Here is a 15,411-nt window from a genome sequence, read left to right on the forward strand (position 1 = left end):
GCACTCAATACTTGGTCGGGAATCCTTTTGCAGAAATGACTGCTTCAATGCGGCGTGGCATGGAGGCAATCAGCCTGTGGCACTGCTGAGGTCTTATGGAGGCCCAGGATGCTTCGATAGTGGCCTTTAGCTCATCCAGAGTGTTGGGTCTTGAGTCTCTCAACGTTCTCTTCACAATATCCCACAGATTCTCTATGGGGTTCAGGTCAGGAGAGTTGGCAGGCCAATTGAGCACAGTGATACCATGGTCAGTAAACCATTTACCAGTGGTTTTGGCACTGTGAGCAGGTGCCAGGTCGTGCTGAAAAATGAAATCTTCATCTCCATAAAGCTTTTCAGCAGATGGAAGCATGAAGTGCTCCAAAATCTCCTGATAGCTAGCTGCATTGACCCTGCCCTTGATAAAACACAGTGGACCAACACCAGCAGCTGACACGGCACCCCAGACCATCACTGACTGTGGGTACTTGACACTGGACTTCTGGCATTTTGGCATTTCCTTCTCCCCAGTCTTCCTCCAGACTCTGGCACCTTGATTTCCGAATGACATGCAGAATTTGCTTTCATCTGAAAAAAGTACTTTGGACCACTGAGCAACAGTCCATTGCTGCTTCTATGTAGCCCAGGTCAGGCGCTTCTGCCGCTGTTTCTGGTTCAAAAGTGGCTTGACCTGGGGAATGCGGCACCTGTAGCCCATTTCCTGCACACGCCTGTGCACGGTGGCTCTGGATGTTTCTACTCCAGACTCAGTCCACTGCTTCCGCAGGTCCCCCAAGGTCTGGAATCGGCCCTTCTCCACAATCTTCCTCAGGGTCCGGTCACCTCTTCTCGTTGTGCAGCGTTTTCTGCCACACTTTTTCCTTCCCACAGACTTCCCACTGAGGTGCCTTGATACAGCACTCTGGGAACAGCCTATTCGTTCAGAAATGTCTTTCTGTGTCTTACCCTCTTGCCTGAGGGTGTCAATAGTGGCCTTCTGGACAGCAGTCAGGTCGGCAGTCTTACCCATGATTGGGGTTTTGAGTGATGAACCAGGCTGGGAGTTTTAAAGGCCTCAGGAATCTTTTGCAGGTGTTTAGAGTTAACTCGTTGATTCAGATGATTAGGTTCATAGCTCGTTTAGAGACCCTTTTAATGATATGCTAATTTTGTGAGATAGGAATTTTGGGTTTTCATGAGCTGTATGCCAAAATCATCCGTATTAAGACAATAAAAGACCTGAAATATTTCAGTTAGTGTGCAATGAATCTAAAATATATGAATGTTACATTTTCATCATGACATTATGGAAAATAATAAACTTTATCACAATATGCTAATATTTTGAGAAGGACCTGTAGATCTGAATCACATGTTAATGTTCTGTTACTGTGCCACTCCTCACTCTTCGTGCTGTAATGAATAACATACCTTTAAAATCAGCTGCAATCCTGGTGAGGCTCAGTGGTTTACTGGACCCACCATCCGTCTGTCTGCTCATCAATTATTCTCAGCACTCCTGGCGGATGATGCTGTTCCTGCTCTGAAATGTAGTTATATACTTGAAAATACAAAATCTGAATTAGATATTTTCAGTGCCTTAGCCCTACTTTGCAATACCCGATTCTGCAGGCTAACATCTACTGTGATATTTCTGTAGGATGTACACAGAACGAAATGGTTAGCTTGTTGTAAGGATGAATTTTATCCAGTTCAATTCCGATTTAAACCAATATAAAATAAAAAATATTTTGTTTTATAAACAATGAACAAAAGTAATGAAAGTTTGATTAATTTACAGTCTTGGTCAGGTCAGTTTATTTAATAAGGTTCCACATTATGCCAAGCTGAGCATTTGAAAACAGAGTTGATTAAAATAATTTCTGATTTCTCTGCAGATTGCAGAGCTGCCAAACTGGCTGATATTGTGTTCATTGTTGATGAGTCGGGAAGCATCGGAGACCAAAACTTTCAGCTGGTGTGCTCCTTCCTGTATTCGATCATCAGCGGCTTGGAGATCAGTCCAAAAAGAGTCCGAGTGGGTATCGTCATGTACAACAATGAACCTAGAGCACAGGTTTATCTCAACACATTCAAGAAGAAAGACGAACTGCTAAACTTTATCAACATCCTGCCTTACAATGGAGGTGGTACAAATACAGGGGCTGCCCTGAACTTCTCGCGTGAGAACGTCTTCATCACGGAGAAAGGGAGCAGGAAGGATAAAGGTGTGGAGCAGGTAGCTGTGGTAATCACAGATGGAGAGTCTCAAGACAATGTGACCCAAGCAGCAGCTGATCTCCGACGTGCCGGAGTCACTGTTTACTCAGTGGGTGTCCAAAACGCTAACGAGCACGAGTTGAGGCAGATGGCTTCTTATCCTCCACAGAAACATGTGTTTATCGTGGACAGCTTTGCCAAACTTAAATCCCTGGAGCAGAGCCTGCAGAAAACCCTCTGCCACAACATCATCCACCAGGCGGTCTCAGTCAGTGCGAGAAGAACCGGCATCAAGGAAGGTCTGCAACACCGTTTCATAAGATCTGCAATTAGATTCTTTGTAAAATCTACTTTGAAATATTTGCAGTTCATCGAGCATTTTGTTAACCTAATCGGAACAAAGCTCATCTTTGTGTTTCCTTCACAGGCTGCGTTCAAACAGATGAAGCAGACATCTTCTTCCTGATCGACCACTCGGGAAGTATTTACCCATCAGACTTTGAGGATATGAAGCAGTTCATCTTTGAGTTTATTGACACTTTCCGTATCGGGCCACAATACGTCCGTTTAGGAGTTGTAAAATATGCGGATTCACCAAACATGGAATTTGATCTGACGAGGTACGTGGATAAGGACACGCTGAAGAAAGCAGTGGAAGAGATTCAACAGTTGGGAGGCGGTACAGAGACTGGGAAAGCCCTGGAGTTCATGGGTCCGCTATTTACAACAGCCAAGACAAGCCGTGGGCACAACGTTCCTAGGTACCTGGTGGTCATCACTGATGGGAGGTCAACAGATAAAGTCAAGGCTCCTGCAGAGGCTCTGAGGCTGCAGGGTGTGACCATCTATGCCATCGGTGTCAAGGAGGCGGAAGTGGAGGAGCTGGGAGAGATGTCTGGCAACCCAAAGAGGACGTTCTTTGTCAACAATTTTGATGCTCTGCATTTAATCAAGGACGATATAATCACTGATATCTGTACTACAGACGGTAAGATTAAAGGGCAGAAAAATTATATTTGGAAGGGTTTAAAATCTTTCATGGGCAGAGGAAAGTTGATCTCTTTCCTAAAAGTTTGATGAAAAATGTTCAGTAAAAGTCTCTAGGTGGATTTTAGAGGATCTTTAGAGGTCATGATTAATATTTTTAAACTTTCAGCCACCTTGATGTTTCTCATCCCATTTCTTTGCCTATCTGTCTACAGTTTGTAAAGATGTACCAGGGGACCTGCTGTTCCTCATCGACAGCTCTGGAAGTATTTACCCAAAGGACTACAACAAAATGAAGGAGTTCATGAAATCTGTCGTCAATAAGTCTTTTGTTGGCCAGAATGAGGTTCATGTTGGTGTCATGCAGTTTAGCAGTGCCCAGCGGCTAGAGTTCCCCCTCAATCGCTACTTCACCAAAAAAGAGATGATAACAGCCATTGATGGCATGAATCAGATTGGTGGAGGAACGCTCACAGGTGGAGCCATCTCAGAGGTGTCTCAGTATTTTGATCCAGCCAGAGGAGGACGTCCAGACCTGCAGCAGAGGCTTGTAGTGATCACTGACGGCGAGGCCCAAGACGAAGTTAAAGCACCTGCTGAGGCGCTGAGGGCTCAGGGAGTTCTGGTCTATGCCATTGGAGTGGAGGAAGCCAACACCACCCAACTGCTGGACATCAGCGGATCTCCAGACAGGATGTACGCTGAGAGGGACTTTGATGCTCTGAAGGATCTGGAGAGACAGGTGTCCTTGGAGCTGTGTGATCCAGAGAGAGGTGAGCAAAATATTTGTCTCCAGGCTTATTTTTTCATACAGTGCTATGAAAAGTATTTACCCCCAAAACATTTCTTCTGTTTTTGCTTTCTTGTCCCAGTTCATAAAACTAAGGTTGATACCAGACAAGGATAACCTGATTGAATCCAAAAGCAGCTTTCAAATTATGATTTAATTTATTAAGGAAAGAAAATGTGTGAAAAAACTAATTTCCTTTGAGTTCTTTTGGGTCACCAGTGGTTCTGGCCTTGAAACTCTCCTGTGGAGATCATTTTTCTCCAGTCTCTCTTTTCTATTGTTAACCCATGACCTCTGACCTTAACGGAGGCAGCGAGGCCTGCAGAGCCTTAGATGATGTTCTGGGTTTTTCTGTGAACTCTTGGATGAGTTGTTTATGAGCTCTTGGAGTAATTTTGGTAGGTCAGCCTATCCTAGGAAAGTTCTCCACGGTTTTTTACCCCGTGAGTAGATAATGGTTCTCACTGATGTTCTCTGGAGTCCCAAAGCCTCAGAAAGGGTTTTGTAACCCTTTCCAGACTGATCTATTTCAGTATTGAACTTGAACATCTTTAGATTGGGACATTATGTGTTGCTTTTTGAGATCTTTTAGCCTACTTCATGTTGTCAGACAGGTTCTGTTTAAGTAATTTCTTGATTCTACAGATCAGACAGTTATCAGGCCTGGGTTTGACATGTGAAACTGAACAATAAAATGTGAATAATCACAGTTAAATCAGAAAAATAAGAAGGGGTGTAATTACTTTTTCGCATATGTAGTGTCAGGTTGTTTTTTCTTTCATCTGCCAGTTTTCCCCTTTCATTACCAGAGTGTAAGAAGACTGAGCAGGCAGACATCATTTTCCTAGTGGACGGCTCCACAAGCATAACCCTGTCCAAGTTTAGAAGCATGCAGAAGTTCATGCAGTCAATGGTGAACCAAACCACGGTTGGCAAAGACCTGACTCGCTTTGGTGTGATCCTCTACTCCACCAACCCCAAGTCTATCTTCACTCTGAACCAGTACAGCACCAGACAGGAGGTTGTTAAAGCAATAGCAGACCTGAAGTCCCCATATGGTGACACCTACACTGGACGGGCTCTGAAGTATTCTTTACAGTTCTTCAGTGCTCAGCATGGAGGTCGGGCAGAGCTGCAAGTGCCTCAGATCCTCATGGTGATCACAGATGGAGATGCTACTGACCTTTTCAGTCTGGCTGAACCGTCTCTGGCTTTGAGGAACAAAGGAGTCCACGTGTTCAGTATCGGAGTGGAAGGAGCCAACGTGACCCAGCTGGAGATCATGGCGGGTCATGATAAATCCAAGGTTTTCTACGTGGACAACTTCAAAGCCCTGGAAACTCTCTACAAGAATATAACTCAGGTTCTCTGCAACTCCACCAAGCCAGGTAAGAGAGTTAGAGTTTTCAGAGCCTTTGTGGGCCTTATAATACCTCCCAGAATAGGGCAAAATACAGCTTCCAATACTTCAAAGCTTGACCTAAATAAGACTAAGAACTGAAACCAGTACCAGTTTCCAGGCAAGTTTCAGCAAAAATGGAAACATTTTTTAAAGGAAGCTCAATAATGATGAGGTTTGGATTAACACACTTTTTCTATCACTGACAAAATTATAAAGCATGATTAAAATATTAATATTCCCACACTGATCTAAGATCTGGGCAGGAACAGTGGCCTTAGAAGAATAGTCAGGAAATTTCTGATGGATCGTTGGCCTTCAGCCTTAGTGGATGCACTCAACTGATTATTAATCCTTCTGTACCTAAACAGTCATAGAGGCCACCTCACTCCCAGATAAAATATTAATACATTAGAGACAACAGAGGCAGATTAAGAAAAAGAGAAATCTTAACTTTACTTTAAAAGAGCCAGTTTAAGCATCTTGGAATCTCGTCGTCGAGGTCCCACCTTCAACCGCTGGCTGATCCTCTTTGCACGGGTCCCTCATGGTTCCCCCTCCAGGTGTTGGGCCCACTGCAGGATGGCCTGTCATCTCCCACGAGGAGTAACCCGGCCTCCAGGTGTTCTCCAACAGGTCCTGACTCCAGGCCAGGCTCCAGGGTGGGGCCCCGTTTCTGCCGTATCGGGCAACATCATATGCTTCATTGTGATAGTTCTCATGAAGACTTCTGAGCCATTCATCATCTGACCAGTCACCCAGAGCCTGTTTGCCCTCTACCAGGGGTATTTAAGCTCCAGACATCATAGCCTCTAGGATCATTCAAGTACTCAAACCCCTCCACCACGTTAAGGTGGCAGTTCAAGGAGGATGCCGTCAGCCTTCAGCTGTCCCATCGAGAGGAGGCCCAAGAGATGGCCCAGGACAAGCTGGAGGGACTATGTCTCTCGGCTGGCCTGGGAACGCCTCGGACTTCCCTCTTAGGAGCTGGAGGAGGTGTCTGCTTAAGTCTGTTGCCCCCGCGACCCAGTCCTAGATAAGGTTAAAAGATGGTTTTAAAGTCTTGACATGTGCTGAGACACTCTAAACTGTAAAATGCATATACAGTATGAACTCACATACATTGTTTCTGTTCTGAACTCTTGAGTATACTTCAGTCCTCATTCCACCCCTGCTCAGAATCTCCTTGTTTCCGTGTATTAGTCCGGAGATTTAGATAGAGATCAAGCTCCTGATCCATCTCTATCCTCCTCATCTCTGCCTTACCTGACCTCATTGTGATGCAGACCTGAAAACGAAACATTGAACTCTTTGATATGTGCAGCCTTTATCTTCACATTTCCTCTCCTTGCTTCTGCAGTTTGCGAGAAACAGCAGGCTGACCTGGTTTTCCTTGTTGACCAGTCTGGCAGCATTTACACCACTGACTACTCCGTCATGAAGAACTTCACCATTGCACTGGTGAACAGCTTTAAAGTCAGCAAGGATTTGGTTCGCGTTGGACTCGCCCAGTTCAGCAGCTCTTTCCAGCATGAGTTTTACCTCAACCAGTTCTACCAGGAGAAGGAGGTATCTAGCCACATCTTCAACATGAGGCAGGTGGGTGGAGGCACCAACATTGGACTGGCTCTGGACTCCATCGGGGAATATTTTGAGGCTTCTCGTGGCAGCCGTAGATCTTCAGGAATCTCACAGAATCTGGTACTGATCACGGACGGAGATTCACAGGATGACGTGGAGGATCCAGCTGATCGTCTCAGAGCTTTGGGAATTGAGATGTTTGCCATTGGCATTGGTGATGTCCATGACCTGGAGCTGCTGCAGATCACTGGTGATCCCAGGAAGCTGTTCACCGTGCAGAACTTTGGCAGCTTGGATGCCATCAAACAAAAGGTAGTGAACACCATATGCAAGTCCAAACCTCCCTTAGATCCAACTGGTGAGTTACACGTTCAATCTGAACCTCTGTTTTATTTTCCATTAATGTTTGTGCAGCAGAAGTAAACATGAACTGTATTTTACTGCAGACTGCACCATCGACATCGCCATAGGGTTTGATATCTCTCAAAGAAGTGGTGAGACTTTAGTCAGCAGCCAAAACAAGCTCCAGGTCTTCCTGCCAGAGATTGTCCACTACCTTTCTTCAGTGCCACGTCTTTGCTGCACCAACACACCCATCACGCCCAACTTGGCCTACCGACTGGTGGGTAGGGAGGGACGGATTTTGTACGACTTCAACTTTGAGGGATACAACGAGGACGTGGTGAGAAAGGTCATGACTTCCAGTTTGGGGGAGCCCACTTACTTCAACACGGCCCTGCTGAGATCCTTCGAGGAGAAGTTCAGGGCTGAGTCCAGAGCAGGTGTAAAGGTGAGTCAGCGACACTGGAGACCTCCTAATCCTTTTCCTAGGGGACTCGGTTCTGTTTGGGGACCAGGGCTTTAACGAGATCTTGGAGAAGATTTGTGATGATAAAACTTCACAATATGTCTGGTCAGAGAGAAGTCTGTCTTGCAAAGCAACATGTATTTGTTTGCTGTTTCAGTCTGTTGAGTTAAAAAGCTCTCTGCGTGTTCCTTTATGTGAGACAGACCACAAACTACTTCTCTGCAATAGGAATTTAATGGAGGTTCAGGGTTTGGTTGCACAATGGCCCCGTCTCTGTTGTACCAACTGCACATGCTAAGGTACACACAATATCCCAGAGAGGAGGCATCGATCACCAAACATGTTTTATACGATAGAAAACAAAGATTTGTTTAAAAGGTGAAGGGTGGAGTCTGTGGGTGAGAACTTACACCATCCTTTGTGGGGATACAACATTACTTCATCTCTGCCTTGAGTGAGTCCGTCTTGTTCTTGCTCTCCAAATAGTTTGTTGACGCAACAACTGTTATCATTATACAGATAATTTGTTGGTGCCTATCAATCTGGGTCAGAATTACTGTTACAGACATTGGCTGATGTTTTAATGGCTGATGGAGTGTGCTTTACACGTCTCTATATTTGAGGCTCCTATTTTGAAGGAAGGCAGGAGGTTGTTGTTGAGTTGTGTCTGTATGATGCAGTCAGCTAATAGGTCCTTATCGGCTACAGGTGCTTTGAAGAAACCTCCACTATTTCTCAAAATGTTTGTTTGGTTGCAGTTTGGAAACTCAGTGGAACAAAGAAAAGTTGATAGTGTCAAATGAGATACAAACGATTTCTAAATTCAATTCAATTCAGTTTTATTTATATAGCGCCAATTCACAACACATGTCATCTCAAGGTTCTTCACAACAGTCAGGTTCATACATTCCAATTAATCGTAACTATTGAACAGTTCAGTCAGATTCAGTTATTTATTCAAATTGGATAAAAAGTTTTTCTATCTAAGGAAACCCAGCAGATTGCATCCAGTCAGTGACTTGCAGCATTCACTCCTCCTGGATGAGCATGTAGAGACAGTGGACAGTCACTGGTGTTGACTTTGCAGCAATACCTCATACTGAGCATGCATGTAGCGACAGTGGAGAGGAAAAACTCCCTTTTAACAGGAAGAAACCTCAGGTTCTCTGGAAAATTCTGCCACTAGAGTCTGCAACTCATTAAAGAAAGTGTTACAAGATAATTGTGTAGATTCACCTGTTTGTCCTGGTATCTGCTTTGCTGGTCCCGGTCTCCCAGTCTGGAGTTCATGTGGGGTGTAACCTGTGGACTGATTAACAGACATCCTGACAGACATTAAAGCAACTGGCAAAGCATCCACTCAATTTAATTTAGTCTGTGCACAGATTTTAGCCAATTTTGTTTTCAATGTTTGGTTCACTCTTTCAACCTTGCCCTTTGACTGAGGATGATATACTCTACCAAAAGCATGTTTTAGTCCCAACATTTGTTCTACCTGTTGCAGATCTTTGCTCCTGAAATGAGTTCCATTATCAGATCTTATCTTTTCTGGGAAGCCATGTCTGGGAATATAATGATTAATTAAACATTTTACCACATACTTACTGTCTTCCTTTCTTGTGGGCCATGCCTCAGGCCATCCTGAATATCCATCCACACAGACCAACCTGTATCTATATGCTCTCGCTGTGGATACCATGATCTCCTTCGGTGTAGTTTTTAAACTTACCTGGAAATGGATGCATAGTAGGTTTTGGATTAAATTGTCCGCAAATAGAACAGTTCCTGATCTTCTCTCTCAGCATATCTTTTAAATATGGGTGCCACCATTGTTCTGGATTGATAGGCACCTGCAAAATACCTACATGTGATGTTCCATGAGCCTCTTCCGAAATGTGTTCTCTCATGTTTGGTGGCTTCACAACTTTTATCACCACGGCTTTTTCTCTTCCACACAGTAAGTTCCTCAAGTGGAGAACCCCTTTTGTGATATTGTTTGATTTTTTCCAAGTTTAGATGTTCAAAGGTCTCAGCTTCAACACTTGCCTAAAAAGCAGCAGGTTATGCATGCAGCTTCAATTTGGTAACAACAAGGCTTGAGCCATAAATCTCATTTAATTTTCATGTTTGATTGGCTTCTGTGCTGCAGTCACAAATCCACTTCTCAACTATTGTTTCATATCAACATGTCTTTTTCCATATGATCTAGCATACAGCTAACACACTGAATCACCTCTATATCCCCCTTTTCTGCAACAACATTGTTGTTACAGAAACATCTAAATAAAAAAGGCAGACAGTAATCCTGAAAGAGCAATTATGCAGCAAACTATTGCAGCTGTTTAAACTAAATGAATGATTCCTCGCGTCTGTGTTCCAATTCATTGATGCATTAAGATTTTTTACCAAGACTCAGTGGTGCTGTCAAACCAGTGTACTCAGGGACATAGTTTCTGCTATTGGCAGTCTAACCCAAAAATGATAACAAATCTTTGTTTGGTATGATGTAAAGATTTTTGTGCAGAAAAAATATGGGTTCCTGTTATTGAAATCCTAAAAAGTAACCTGTATTCTTCAATCTGTTTTTCATTTTACTCACTTCAATACCTTTTTTTTTTTTTTGCAAGATGTAAAATAGAGTTGGTAGCTTCAATAAACGCGGTTGCTGTTCGGGCTGTAATCAGAAACCACCTCCGCTGGCAACATGCAGTCCTGGAGCTGCTGTTTGAGAACCTGACCCGGCAATCAAGCAAATTCTTGAGGCAACCTGGTGTCTCTCAGTTGCTGATTCTTATGAGTGAACGAGAAGACATCCCTGTAGTGTTCAGCTAGTCAGCTGTCAGATCTATTAATTTATCTTAAATCGTGAGCCATTTTGCAGTTACCTATAACTTTCCTTTTTTCAGGCAAAATGGGGGTGTTCCAGTCAGACTGGCAGGGTTCTGACCTGCCTGCTTTTAACAGCCCCTCAATGGTGTCAGCAATTCCAGCCTCTGCAGCAGAAGAGTGTGGGTACTGGTTTCTCCAGATGGGGAAGACATGTGGTGGACAACTGGATTAACAGCCTCAGTCAGAAAGTGATCAGTTAATTCTCTGCCGTGTTATCTAGATAGCTGATGATGTTCTAAAACGGCAGAGTCAATAACATCAACACAGTGAATGTTAGTGGAGGCAGAGACAGAAAGGACTGAGACAGCAGTAAATTGTGTTACAACTCCTTCTTCTTTAGTCTGATGACTTGAGTGCAAGGTTAGAGATATGTGAGATACAGCTTCATCAGACATTTCACAAATGTTTTAGAGGAAATGGTCCATATTTTCCTTCTAAATATTCCTCAAAGTGTTCCTGAAACCAATCTGTTTCTCATTTCTGCCATAAAACAAAGTCACATGTGGCCGAGCAGGTATTGGGCTGAAAGGAGCCAGGGCCCAAATCCAGGGTCCTCACCCCAGCACCAGAAGGGGTTTCAGGCTCAATGAAGCCCTGATAAATGTCCACACAAGGCTCCTCTACAGACTGCAGTAAATACTGATGTGCTTCAGGTTCCATCTGGAAAAGTCACAACCAACCCATCCATGGAACATAGTATTGTAGCTCCCACTGCAATCAAAATGTTTCTGCCGAGTAGATTCACAGGTGTGTCAGGCGAAACAACAAATGTATGCAACAGTTTTTGTTTTCCAACCATAGTGTGAAGAGGTGTAAATACAGCCAGAGTCTGTTTCATCCCATCAGAGAAGACATTTTATTGGACGGAGGAATGTTCAACGTGGAAAACATGGCTTCAGTGTTCACAAGAAATAGCAATGTGTCCCTTTAATTCCACTGGAACAATGGGTTCTGCCTTTTTCCCGTTGTCTGGACCTCTCTGGGGGGTGTGTCACTGTGGTATGATTGATGCATTGTGTGGTGACAGGAGCTTGTTGTGTCAGAGGAGGTTGATGCAAGGATGGAGGAGCTCCTTCTGGACGTGCCCCATAGCGCTGAGGGCAGCTGCGGTCCATGATCCGTCTGCCCACATACTAGGTAGGAGGAACCAGCTCCTCCCTGTCCACTCCTTCGTCCGGCCCTCTTTCCAAACGGTCCACCACTGGCCCGGCCATAAGGACTATATGAGTGTGACTCCCACTAGATAGGTGGAACCAGTTGATATACATTGTTAGGATCTAGGAGGTTTTACCCCGAGCTGCTGAAGTGGGCAGAGATGTAACAGGAGCCATTATCCAATTTGTTCTGCATGTGGTGTACCAAATGTCTGTCCCACCTTGCGTGACCAAACCTTCCTAAATCTGGGTTTCCTCACATTGTTTTCCTTCAGGTCTTCCATCCATCACAGTTTGTCTAAAATATTGAACTCCATCGAGTCACTATCTGTTTGATACAAGTTTCTATCGCCTCATAAAGAAACAACACGTGTTCGCCCGTCTCAGAAAAATTAAAGCACGGTGTCTGAATTCTAGATGGGAACATGTCACACATCTCCAGCTACAGTAAAATAAGGTGTTGCGTTGCATTAATGAGGTGCGGGCCGCCTTCTCAATAACCTAGAGATTACTACATGTAGTGCTGCGACCCAAAAGGTGTCTGAAATCTCCCAGTGCTAAAGTTATACCAGCTCATAATCTAACTCTTCTAATCATGGCCTCAGTAAATGGATTATTAGGGTGGATGTACGGTGGTGAAGGCGACACCTCGGTGTCTGTGTTTAGTTCCTTGTCACACAAGCAGCTGCATTAAACGCTTCTGATTTCTTTCTGCCTTGTCCTCCACATTTCATGCATATTTGCCCTTATTCAACACACCCTCTGACAATTTATAGATAATTTAACATTAAAATAATATAGGACATATTGTACCAGTTCTCTGTCTCGGCTGGTTTTAGACTGAATGTAAATTATTGTGAACATAAAAGGTTTGCAATAATTGTACTGTTTATTTTTGTTAGAAGCTGAATGAAAGACAAGGAGAAAGAGTTTAGGACGGAAGAAAAATAATGAATAACTGAAACAAATAATGACACATTTTGAAGTATTTAGAAAAGAACTTAATCTGAATTTTGCTGACAAAAGTTTTAGCCCATTCCGAGTTAGCATTTAGGTTTTATCACTATCTTCATCTGGGTTATACCGCTCTGCTTCCACCTGTTCCTGAACACACCAGCCTCCCACTCTTCGGTTGGCTCCGCAGTTGCTCTGAAATGAGCCGCAAGTTCGCAAATAACTATTTTTTGTCTTCTCCTTTTACCTCATTGTCAGGTTATTGTGGAGCGGGACGTGATTATATGGAACACAATTTAAAAAGCTGATTGTTTTTAAATAAAAATATGAAGTCCAATATCATTTTGTGGCTGCATTTTTTTTTTATATTTCTAAATGTCTTTTATCAAGAAGCCTGCCCAGGTCTAACTATGCGCCTGGTTATACGTTTTTCCCTTCACTTTGACAGCATTTTCCAGACATTCTTTCACTTTATTAATGTCGTGTGAATCTTTATGATTAATCCAAATATGCTACAATTCATCTATTTGTTCTGCAAGAAGTTTCCAACCATGACCCCTGTCAATATCCTCAAACACCCTATAATACTCCTCCATGTTACTATTTGATAACTGCAGCACAAAACCAACCAGTGTTCGAATCACAATAATTGTTTCCTCAAAAGTTCACACACAGCTCATGTGATGATGTCACGTCTCACTCGCAGCCAAACTCTCACACACACACACACACACTGTGCACAGCAAGGAGAGAAAAGAGAAATAAAAGAAAGCAAAGCAGACAGTTTAAACCCTACAGTTACCAGCAACAAAGAGAAAGATTCTCAGTTAACTGAGTGTAACATTTAGATCCTGACCAAATAAGTTACTCCGTACCTCAACAGCCACACGTTTTGTCGCTCTCGACTCTGGCGGGGCAAACCGTCCTATAACTGCATCCTGTTTGAGGTGAGCTCAAACCTCCAGGTGAGCCAACCCGTTCCTAAGTCCAAACGTCCCCAACTAAACTATATCCACGTTTTGGGTGAGCCCAAAATCCCAAGTGTGGAACTCTGAGCACGATCCGCAACTCCGCGTCCGGTAGAAGCGACCAGCTCTGGGGCACAGTTTTTTATCCTAACTGCTTTTCTAAACCGCCTCAGCGTGGCCCTTTAAATACACCTCAGGTTCATCACATCATACAGCGGGGAAACAGCCAAGTAAAAACCACTTACCTTCGTCCCCGCTGATGATGCGATCTCCTTCGGTTATGCTCACGACATCCGGGTCACGGCACCAAATTGTTGAGTCAAAATAATGCTATCAATGATATTATTGCGGCCTCAACCTCTCCTCAGTCCGGATGTCGTGAGAAAGAACAGATGAAGAGCAGGAAATTAAGATTAACGCAAGTTTAATTTGGAAGATAATAAGTCCAATGATTTCTAATGCAAAATGAATACATACAGAATAACACAATGAAGGAAAATTACATAAAGGCCCTTACGGAGAGAGATCGCAGATTTCAGCAAAGCATGGCTGTCTTTACCCAGATGTCTCTGTCATTACAAGTTCCAGAACATCTTTATACTGTTGACTTCAAAGCTTACTGACTGACTTCCCCTTTTACAGTCTGGTGATGTAAATCAGCCCAGCTCCCTTGTGGCATCTATACCAGGCCTAAAAGTTGACATTTATTGCTTTATTGTCCCTACAGCCAGCTTTTACTGCTTGCAGCTGTTGAGACCTTTCTAACCTATTTCACCCTTGTGCCATCCTGACCCCTGTTGTGATCTGTGATCTCTCCTCAAGGCTCACACATGTTAAATCTCAGTTTAATGTTCCCACATGCAAACTAAACTAATAGCAAGAATGTACATGATTTTAATTCTCAACGGTACAAAACAACAAACAGAAGAGGTTTTAGTGCTTTACAATTTGGATGAGGAAAACTAAGGATTAAATATTCAAAAGAGTTGTAGCTATTGATTGGTCTGGTACTAATCAATAAATCGGACTGAAAGATGGTTGCTACTCCTCCTCCTCGCCCAGTATTTCGAGGAATGTGAAAATTATTATAATTAGTAGGAATTGACTCATTTATAGTAATGTAATTCTCTTGCTGCAGCCAGGTTTTTGTGAGGAAAAATAAATCAACACGATGAGAGTACAGCAATTAGCTAACCGTTAGCCTCTAACGAAGCTATAATTAGCATCTACTTTGAAGCTTCTTCTGGTTGATAAACTAAAGAGCTATTCACAGTTTTTACACTTGTGTAAAACCTAAAACCCTGAAACAGAAAATTGCACTGAGCATTCATTAATTCATTTTGCTTTAAAACGGTCTTCTGTGATGGTACCCGGAGCTGTCTCCAGTCTTCAGACATTTTTAACACCTCACTGGAGACATGTCATGTGCCAGCCTGCTTCAAGTCTTCCACCATCGTCCCTGTTCCCAAGAAACCAAGGACCACAGGGCTTAATGACTTCAGACCCGTCGCCCTGACCTCTGTGGTGATGAAGTCCTTTGAGCGCCTTGTGCTCTCACACCTAAAAGACATCACCGACCCCCTCCTGGACCCCCTGCAGTTTGCCTACAGAGCCAACAGGTCTGTAGATGATGCAGTCAACCTAGCCCTTCACTTCATCCTCCGGCACCTGGACTCCACAGG

The 15,411-nt window shown here is 43.6% G+C and overlaps 1 protein-coding gene across 5 annotated transcripts in view; it reads left to right on the plus strand.

Moving 5' to 3' along the window:
* The window catches only part of col6a4a (collagen, type VI, alpha 4a), a 108,342-nt gene that overhangs the window by 42,911 nt on the left and 50,020 nt on the right, over window positions 1-15,411 (plus strand). For all 5 annotated transcript variants that reach the window (XM_047361402.1, XM_047361404.1, XM_047361406.1 and 2 more), the window contains 6 exons: window positions 1,878-2,498; window positions 2,627-3,187; window positions 3,402-3,959; window positions 4,786-5,364; window positions 6,736-7,314; window positions 7,403-7,746. In XM_047361402.1, coding sequence (XP_047217358.1) covers window positions 1,878-2,498; window positions 2,627-3,187; window positions 3,402-3,959; window positions 4,786-5,364; window positions 6,736-7,314; window positions 7,403-7,746 — 3,242 coding nt within the window. The remainder of the gene's footprint in view (window positions 1-1,877; window positions 2,499-2,626; window positions 3,188-3,401; window positions 3,960-4,785; window positions 5,365-6,735; window positions 7,315-7,402; window positions 7,747-15,411) is intronic.

The sequence above is a fragment of the Girardinichthys multiradiatus genome, chromosome 3 (assembly GCF_021462225.1).
Source record: "Girardinichthys multiradiatus isolate DD_20200921_A chromosome 3, DD_fGirMul_XY1, whole genome shotgun sequence".
NCBI classification, from domain to species: Eukaryota; Metazoa; Chordata; class Actinopteri; order Cyprinodontiformes; family Goodeidae; genus Girardinichthys; species Girardinichthys multiradiatus.